The following is a 9,168-nucleotide window of genomic DNA, read 5'->3' as shown; positions in this document are numbered from 1 at the left end:
ATCTACAGACGTATATATATATATATATAGAGAGAGAGAGAGAGAGAGAGACAGAGAGAGAGAGAGAGAGAGAGAGAGAGAGACAGAGACAGAGAAAGAGACAGAGAGAGAGACAGACAGAGACAGAGACAGAGAAAGGGTTTAGGGTTAATTTATTGTACAAATGAAAGCCTTCACCTCCGGCAGTGTACGTACACCGCAGAGTTCCTGTTTGCTGTTCAAATATAATATTTTTTCTTTTTAAATCAAAGGTATTAATCAAATGTATTTGTTTAATTGCAAGCTGCAACAGATACAGCTCGTCAACCTTAAACCCTAAACCCTAAACCCTAAACCCTAAACCTTGACACCCAAACCCTGAAGAGGGTTCGAGAAGAATGTATTTGGTGTTGTGCACTCAAACACAGAAGACAAGCTCTTCTGCTGCTCTCAGCAGACTCTGCTGCTGCATGCAGCAGCAGCAGCAGCAGCAGCAGCAGCAGCAGCAGCAACAGCAGCAATAGCAGCAGTTGCGCGCACGCATGCACTTTGTGTCTTCTTGCTGCGCTTGCATGCAACCTGGGTACCCCTTCTCCTCTTTGTTTAGATAATTTCTTCAGGCAGATGAGCTGCCGCAATATATATATATATAATATAATATATATATATATATATATTATAATATATATACATTAAATATCTATATATATAGATAGATATTTAATGTATATGTATTATATATATATGTGTTTATACATTGTGTACATATGTATATTTATAGATTATATAAATTATATATATATATATATTAATGTATATATATGTACATATATATTATATATTATCTGTAGATAAATATATATTGTTATCTACAGATATATTCTGTACAGTTTATGCACTGTCAACGTGCACATGTTTATATGCATATATTTCTATATGCTAAACAAATATGTATATATAAATATATATATGTATATATATATGTATATGTATATATATATATATGTATATATATATGTATATTTATTTTATTATATATATACTTATATTGTAGATATACTAATACACTTATATATAATATATATATATATATATATATTTATTTATTTATTTATATTCATACTCCTTTAATATATAAACTTTATAAATAAACTCCTCAAGAACTTTGTTTGTTTTTTACATTATAAAACGCCTCATGCAAATACACTGAATAAAATTATATATATAATTATTTATATATTTACTAATATGCATATCTATACTATGTATTGTTAGCATAGATATGTATATTATATATATATTTATAATATGCATATCTAAACTATCTATTAATTGTATAGACATGCTGATTATATTTATTTATAATATGCATATCTATACTACGTATTAACAGTATAGATAAGCATATTATATATATGCACACACAGCATATATATATATATATGTATATATATAATATATATACATGTATATATATATAATATATACATGTATATATATGTATATATGCTGGAGGTGTAGATTATATATCGTGTATAGGTTATATTATGCATGTATGCATTTTATATATACACGTTGTTTATATAATATATATATATATATATTATATATATTATATATATAATATATATTATATAGAATATAGATATACAGAGACAAATGTATAAATAAATAAAAATACATATATACGCGCACACAATTATATAAATATATATAAATATATATGTATATAAGCATATATTTAAATAAACATATATGCATATAAATATATATTTATATATGCATTTTCTTAGCTTAGCAGCGCGTGGTGTAGGGATATTTATATATGAAAAGTAAATATAAATATAAATATAAATATAAATTTAGATTTAAACAGACAATACACCTATAAGCATACATTTAGATATATAAATATATATATTTGTATATGCCCCTATACTTTCTGTTTATATGCATGCATATACAACATATGAGTGCTTGCAGCTATATAAACACTAAACACACAAAATATAAATATACATACAAATAAACAAATGCAATTAAACATTAATATATATTATATATATATGTACATATAGATCTAGATACAGATATATATATATATATATATATATGCATAGATATATATATATATATATATATATATGCACAGACAGGCACGAGAAAACAAAGATAGAGGCCTCTATAAATGCAGATGCATACACAGATACACGAAATAAAAGCAAAAGAGACGCCTAATTGCATGCATGCAGCGGCACTGCGGGGTGTATGTACACCTCACCATCTGCACACACTTTGCTGCAGAAACACAGCAATAACAAATATTTACAAACAACAAAACAGAGAAAACAACTCAGTCGCATAAGCATACATAAACAAATTGAATTATATATGTATATAGCCAGTCAGCCCCTGCGCCTGCTCTGTACATGCATGCATGCATGCATGCATGCATGCATGCATACAAATGACATCACAGGAAGCAGCAACAGCCTTAAACCCAAATTCATCCGAGCCCCACAACCTAAGAGGAAGTACCGCTGGCGGCTCTCCTGCTGCTTCTTCTAAGCAGCAGCAGAAGCAGCAGCAGCAGAAGAAAGAGCTACAGCAGGAGAGCACTGTATCGTGCTGCTGCTGCTGCTGCTGCTGCGAGTTTGCATGCGTTATGTCGTACTAAAGGCCCCCTCTTAACGGCGGCTGCTGAGGCCTGGGGCCCCCCGCGGCTGTGGGAGGCCCCGCATTGCCTATAGTTCGTCTTCAATTGCTGCTGCAGCGGCTGCAGCATCTGCAGCTGCTGCAGCATCTGCATCGGCTGCAGCATCTGCATCGGCTGCAGAGGGTTTAGGGTTTAGGGTTTCTTTGTTTTCTTGATATGTCTTGCTGGCATTCTTATCCTTCTTATTTGCATAAAACGAAAGCGTAGCAGCATCCAGCTTCCGTTTGAAGACAGCAATAGGAACTGCATCTGCTGCAGAAGCAGCCTGCTGTTGCTGCTGCTGCTGCTGCTGCTGCTGCTGCTGCTGGGGTTGATATTTCTGCTGTACAGACACCTCGAAGAGTTCTCCTTCTGGGGTGACCTCTAAGGCGTGTGGGGAGTTCGCTACATATCTTGAAATGCCTGTATCGATAGCAACAAGCTTTCCTGTACAATATGTTTCTAGACGAAATGTTTCTTGAACTGTATGCCCCACAACCATCAACTCTGCATTAAGATGCTCCAGCGCCTGTTTGAGTGCAGGGCATGCAACAGCTTCTGGTGATAGGGTGTATAGACGGCTCCACAAGGGCCCCTCACTACCCCCTGCAAATAAACCTAAGCGTATTCCGCTGCCTTCAAGTCGCTGCTTTTGATGATACAGTCGGCACCCATCTCGTAGCTCTTCCTGCAGCAGCTGCTGCAGCCGCTGCAGCCCCAAAGCAGCGAAAGGAGGGCTTACTCCTGCATGCGAGAATATAATTTTATTAATGCGAACTGCTGGAAGAAATGAACGAAGTAAAGACCCATACTTCCCTTCTTCAGAAAACGCTAACTGTCGGCCGTGCAAACCCCCGAACTGCGCTGTCTCGCTCGGGTGTACGTACCTAAGAACAGCATAAATTAAACAATAATAATAAACAAATTAAAGATAAACTACAATCATCAGCAAAACGATCAAAGAAACAAACTCCTATTCTACCATCAACAGCGAAAGCAAACAAAGAAACATATAAACAAATATTCACTCAACACACACATATACACACAAAATCATCTCCAACCCTAAACCCTAAACCATAAACCCTAAACCCTAAACCCTAAACCCTAAACCCTCGATGGATTTCTTACCGGAAGTCTCCACAGAGGTTCATGGCGTCGTGGTTGCCTAAAATTTGCACAACTTTACCTCCTTGTTCTTCTGCTTGTTGCTTAAGTTCTGCAAATAAGTCGTAGAGGATCTTACCATCAGGCCCCCTATCAACTATATCTCCTGTTTGAACTAATAGAGTGTCTCCTCCTGTCCATTTTCGGGTGTTTCTGTCTAAAACCCCCAACGCATCAAGCAGCAACATCGCATTCTCTGCATCTCCGTGCAGATCGCCGATAGCTACAATGCGGCCATCCCATGATATATCTGCTGCAGAAGAAGACAGTGCAGCTGCGGGCGTCCATACAGAAGGCGAAATAAACAGACAAAGACATATGTACACCCCAACTACTGCTGCTGGAACGCCGATGCCCCACCGCTCTACTCGCCCCATCTTCTTCTGAAAAATGCAAGAGTTCCTGCTGATGATCCTGCACTGCGATGATCCTGCTGCAGCTGCTGCAATTCTGCTGCTGCTACTGCTGCTGCTGCTGCTACTTTTGCCGTGCTTCTCCTGCTGATGCTGTTGCTTCGCGGGTGCCGTTGGTGCTGCCTTTCTGCTGCTGCTGCTGCTGCCGTCGTCTACAGCATGTGGAACTGAGAACTGACGATCCCAGGCACTTTGAGCTAAAGAAATAATAAAAGAAAAGGAGGTGAAAGCAACAAAAGAACCCCTTCTCTAGAAAGGACAGAGCGTGGCGCCTTCGACATGCAGAGGGTCAGCGGCAGGGGCTGACCCCAGCAGATGTGAAGATATGCGAAAGGGAAACGAAGCAAAAGAACTGCAACTAAAATTGTTTAAACAATGTAGGGCGGCAAACTAGCGCCTACAAAACACAAGCAGGACATGCAGGTATTTTGCCCTACCGATTTTGCTGCGCTGCGACTAGGGTGGGGGCCTCAGCAACGAGAGGAGCCCCTCCCTCAAGAGGTATTTAAAAACATGAAAGTATTTTAAACAAAGACATGAAAATAAAAACTCTCTTTAATACGCAAAAGAAGTATATGCTGCATGCGGGAAGGAAACGCTGCATGCGAGTCTGGGATTTTCTTATCAGGCCTACGCAGCCGCCATTGGAGACGCTGTGCGGTGGTAAGCTGTAGGAAACAAGTAGTTTCTGTCGTTTGTTTGTGTATTTTTTATTATTTAAACAAACCTTCAATCACTTCAGTTGTTATAGGATTGGGAATCTGCAAGACAAAGACAAATATAGCCATCATCACGGGCTGCTCTCTTTCGCCGCGTTTGTGCTGTTCAAGTTTCTTACCATCCCGTGGAGGGGTTCAAATGCTGCGTATACGAGATCTCTGTTTTTGAAGAGAAATTCAATAAGTCAAAGGATAAATTAATTTTTTATTGTTGAAATTTCGTTAAAATTAATGGATAATCAACACCAACCGAATTCGGTTCTTGTGCACGTTCAACATCCGCTGTTTCTCAGAGGCGTAGTCTTCCTCGTCCATGCGCCTCTCTGCTTCCTCGAGCTTAATAAGCGAATCTGAAGAGAATTTACCATTAAAAACTAATCAAAAGATATTCCTTCAACTGTTCGTTGATAATTTAAACGATTTAAATAATTAAGAACGAGTCATCCCACCTAAAGATGCCAGTGTGTCCTGTGTATCCTCCACCGGTGCCTGGCATTATCTTTCATATTTCTGTTCATCGTTCAACTTCAAGTTTTACTGAAACCGACATGAATTCGAATTTGGAAATCAGGTGAACCCGTAAGCGCCGCATTCAGTGCAGTCGTGGCTCCCTGAATTGTTCATGAAAATGAAGAAGAAATAATTAAATATATACATTTTCCTCTTCCCCTCACCGGACCCAGGGGAAGAAACCTCGACTTCTGTTTCGTTTGCTCGGCTGCAACTAAGCGGGCGAGGGAAACTGACAAAAATACGGTTCCCACGCACAGAACAAGGCCCACGTTGAATCGCATTTTCTGCAAAATAAGTTCACTAGAAAACACTGCCACTATTTATTCATATAAACAAAAAGAATATCGTCACTGCGCTGGGAGTTCAAGTCGAGCTGCGCATACACCCGAGTGTCAAAGGAGCTGGGTGAATACCAGCGGGAAAATGAAAGAAACCCAGCATCATGAGCAAATGAACTCTTTTCCCTCAAAAACAAAACAAATCAAAAATTCATCTTCCAATATCCCATATTCTCCTTCCTCTTTAAACCCCTCTTCTGTGGCGCATTTGCACTGTGCAGCCTCAACGAAAGAAACCCCTACAACGAAATGATGCATCTCAATGACTTCGTTGTTCATAGTTTCGTTCGTTTTACTTCATTCTATATCCATCTCTTCCAGCTCAAAGAATACGTTTTATCTCCACCTTCTGCAGCTCAGTGCGTCCGTCACATCAAAATATTTTTCTGCATTTCAATGAATTCAATTCATTTCCATCCCGCATAGTTCAGCGAAGGCACTTCAAATTCCCGTCTTACACCTCAACGACAGCTCAACAACTTCATTTTAATTTCATCTCCACCTCTTCTGCACTGGCCTCGTAGGATGCACCGACTTAGGCGCTACAGTTCCGTGAGATAGACCCCTTCTCAACTGGGTCTTAACCCCCTCCTCCCCAGCATCTCCGCTCTTTTCTTCTCCTGTCGACGGCCAAGAATGCATCAAGCTGTTCGCTCTCTGCTCCAACCGCTTCTTTGCAACCGGGGGTTGTGTTGTTGCTGAACTAGGGGCCCCTCGGTGGGCCCCTGTAGGTTGTGTTGTTGCAGAACTAGGGGCCCCTCGGTGGGCCCCTGTGTGTTGTGTTGCTGCTGAAGTAGAGGCCCCTCGGTGGGCCCCTGTAGGTTGTGTTGTTGCTGGACTAGGGGTCCCTCGGTGGGCCCCTGTAGGGGCTCCTGGGGGTTTCTTTGCCAGAGGGGCCCCTGTGGACGTGCGCGACACGTGAGATCCTAGCGTAGCAGCCCTTGCAGGGGTTTCTGCTGATCTTCCTCCTTGAAATGCAGCTGTTCCTGAGGGGGCCCTTGTTCTGGGGCCCCCTGCATGGGCCCCCGAGGCCCCCCTATGAACCCCAGAAGAAGTTTTCGCGGTTGGTGTTGTCTGAGATGTTTTGTTGTTTTTCATTGAATGTCGCGTTTGAAGGGGCTGTCTCCCGCTGCTGCTGGGCTCTGTTCTGGGCCCTGTTAGGCTCCTCCTAGAGTGTAGGGCCCCTGAGGGGCCCCTTTTGTGCAGGGGCCCCTGCAGACTTCCTTTGCTCTTTAAGGGCGCCCCAGAGGCTTTCTTCTTATCTCCAGGTGGCACCCCTTCATCAGCAACCTCCTTCTTTGGGGCCTCTTCCCCTTTGTCTTCTCCAACCTTAGGGGCCCCCTTCTCCTTAGGGGCCCCTGCATCTTCAGGACCCTCTTCTTTTCTAGAGGCCCCGCCAGCCTCATCAAGGGCCTCCCCCTTCTCTTTAGGGGCCCCTTCCTCTTTAGGGGCCTCCTCTTCTTCCTTCAGGGCCTCTGCTTCTTTGAGGGCCCCCCCCTCTTCCTTCAAAACCTCCGCTGCCCTGGGGGCCTCCTTTTCTTTAGGGGCCCCTTCCTCCTTTGAAGCTTCTTCTTCTTTAGGGGCCCCTTCCTCTTTAGGGGCCTCCTGTTCTTCCTTCAGCGTCTCTACTTCTTTAGGGGCCTCCTCTTCTTCCTTCAGGGCCTCTGCTGCCTTAGGGGCCTCCTCTTCTTTAGGGGCCCCTTCCTCCTTTGAAGCTTCTTCTTCTTCAGGGGCCCCTTCTTCTTTAGGGGCCTCCTCTTCTTCCTTCAAGACCTCTGTTTCTTTGAGGGCCTCTGCTTCTCTAGGGGCCCCTTCCTCCTTTGAAGCTTCTTCAGGGGCCCCTTCTTCTTTAGGGGCCCCTTCTTCTTCCTTCAGGGCCCCTGCTTCCTTAGGGGCCTCCTCTTCTTCCTTCAAGACCTCTGTTTCTTTGAGAGCCTCTGCTTCTTTAGGGGCCCCTTCCTCCTTTGAAACTTCTTCTTCTTCTTCAGGGGCCCCTCCCTCTTTAGGGGCCTCCTCTTCTTCCTTCAGGGCCTCTGCTTCCTTAGAGGCCTCCTCTTCTTTAGGGGCCCCTGTCTCCTTTAGGGCTTCCTCTTCTTTAGGGGCCCCTTCTGTTTTAATGTCTCCTACCTTCTCTATATCTGCATTCATATTAAGTGTGTCTCCTTCTTTAGGGCCCCTCACATCTTCTGCAGGGCCCCCCACCTGTTCTTTTGGGGCCTCTTCTTTTATATATCCCTCTGCTTCTTGCGGGGCCTCTCTTGCTTCTTTGGGGGCCTCCGCTCTCTCTTGAGGGCCCCCTTCTTCTTGTTGTTTTTCTGCTTCTTCTTTGTTGCTGCTCTGCCCCCCTCCTTCCTCGCTTAAGCCTGCTGCTTCTTCTTTTGCTTGTGCTTGTGCTTCTTTAGGGGCCCCTTCTTGTAAGTTTTGCTGCTGCTTCTCTTTATCTTTTGGGGGGGCCCCTTCTTCCTCAGGGCCTATATCTTCAGGGCCCCTATTGAGAAGTCTCTCCTTTTCTTGTGTTTTATCTGTCTCCTTCAGCCCCTGCTCTTCTTCGGGGGCCCTCTGCGCACCTAGATAAGATAAACAAGCTTCATTAAACTCTTCCTCCCCCGCCACCTCTTCTTTAGCTTTAGAGGCCCCTAATACCTCTCTCTCATGAGGGGCCCCCTTACCCTCTTTGTGGGCCCCCTTACCCTCTTTGGGGGCCCCCTTACCCTCTTTGGGGGGCCCCTTAGCATCTATAGGGACCCTCATATCCCCCTTAAGGGCCCCCTTCTTTGCCTCCTCAGGGGGGCCCCCTGCCTCCTCCACGGGGGCCCCCTTCTTCTCTTGAGGGGGCCCCCCTTCCTGCAGCAAATCTCTCTCCTTAGGGGGCCCCTCTTCTTGCATGCTCAGACCCTCAGCTAACTCTTCCTTAGGGGCTTTACTTTCTGTCTCGTGCATTTCAACAGCTGCAGCAACACCAGAGGGACCCCCAACAGGCTTATGCGTCTCTTCTTCTTGTCTCCCCTCCTCCGCTGCTGCTGCAGCTGCTGCTGCCTCATGCTGCTGCTGCTGCTGCTGCTGTTGCTGCTGGTGATGGTGGTGATACTTCTGCTGCTGCTGCTGCTTCTGCTGCTGCTGCTTCTTTTGCTGCTGCTGCGCGTCCGCCTTAGCGTCTTCTCCCTCTCCAGGTGTATGTACACCTGGGCCCCCAGACTGCTGCGGTGTATCTGCAGCTAAGGAGGCCTCCCCATCCTGCAACTGCTTCAGGCCAGCTGCTTTCGGTGCCTCCAACTGCTGCTGCTGCTGCTTCTGCTGCTCCTGCTGCTGCTTCTGCTCCTGCTGCTGCTTCTGCTGCTGCTGCT

The 9,168-nt window shown here is 44.3% G+C and overlaps 2 protein-coding genes across 2 annotated transcripts in view; both read right to left on the bottom strand.

The window, feature by feature from the left end:
• Nucleotides 1-2,723: 2,723 nt before the first annotated feature.
• Nucleotides 2,724-4,218, bottom strand: EAH_00005580 (serine/threonine protein phosphatase, putative; the record flags this gene model as incomplete). Its single annotated transcript, XM_013396455.1, has 2 exons — nt 2,724-3,561; nt 3,806-4,218. 2 exons carry the CDS (start codon nt 4,216-4,218, stop codon nt 2,724-2,726), a joined length of 1,251 nt encoding a protein of 416 aa, XP_013251909.1.
• Nucleotides 4,219-6,316: 2,098 nt separating this feature from the next.
• EAH_00005570 (hypothetical protein) overlaps nt 6,317-9,168 on the bottom strand; it is a gene marked incomplete at both ends in the record, with an annotated part of 4,482 nt that continues 1,630 nt past the window's right edge. Inside the window, one exon of the mRNA XM_013396454.1 lies at nt 6,317-9,168. This exon is cut by the window's right edge and continues 132 nt beyond it. Within this exon, the coding sequence (XP_013251908.1) occupies nt 6,317-9,168 (2,852 nt within the window).

The sequence above is a fragment of the Eimeria acervulina genome, genomic scaffold (genome assembly GCF_000499425.1).
Source record: "Eimeria acervulina Houghton genomic scaffold, Eah_scaff23, whole genome shotgun sequence".
Taxonomy (NCBI): Eukaryota; Apicomplexa; class Conoidasida; order Eucoccidiorida; family Eimeriidae; genus Eimeria; species Eimeria acervulina.
The sequence above is the reverse complement of the archived record's forward strand: the minus strand, read 5'-3'. Positions and strand labels throughout refer to the sequence as shown.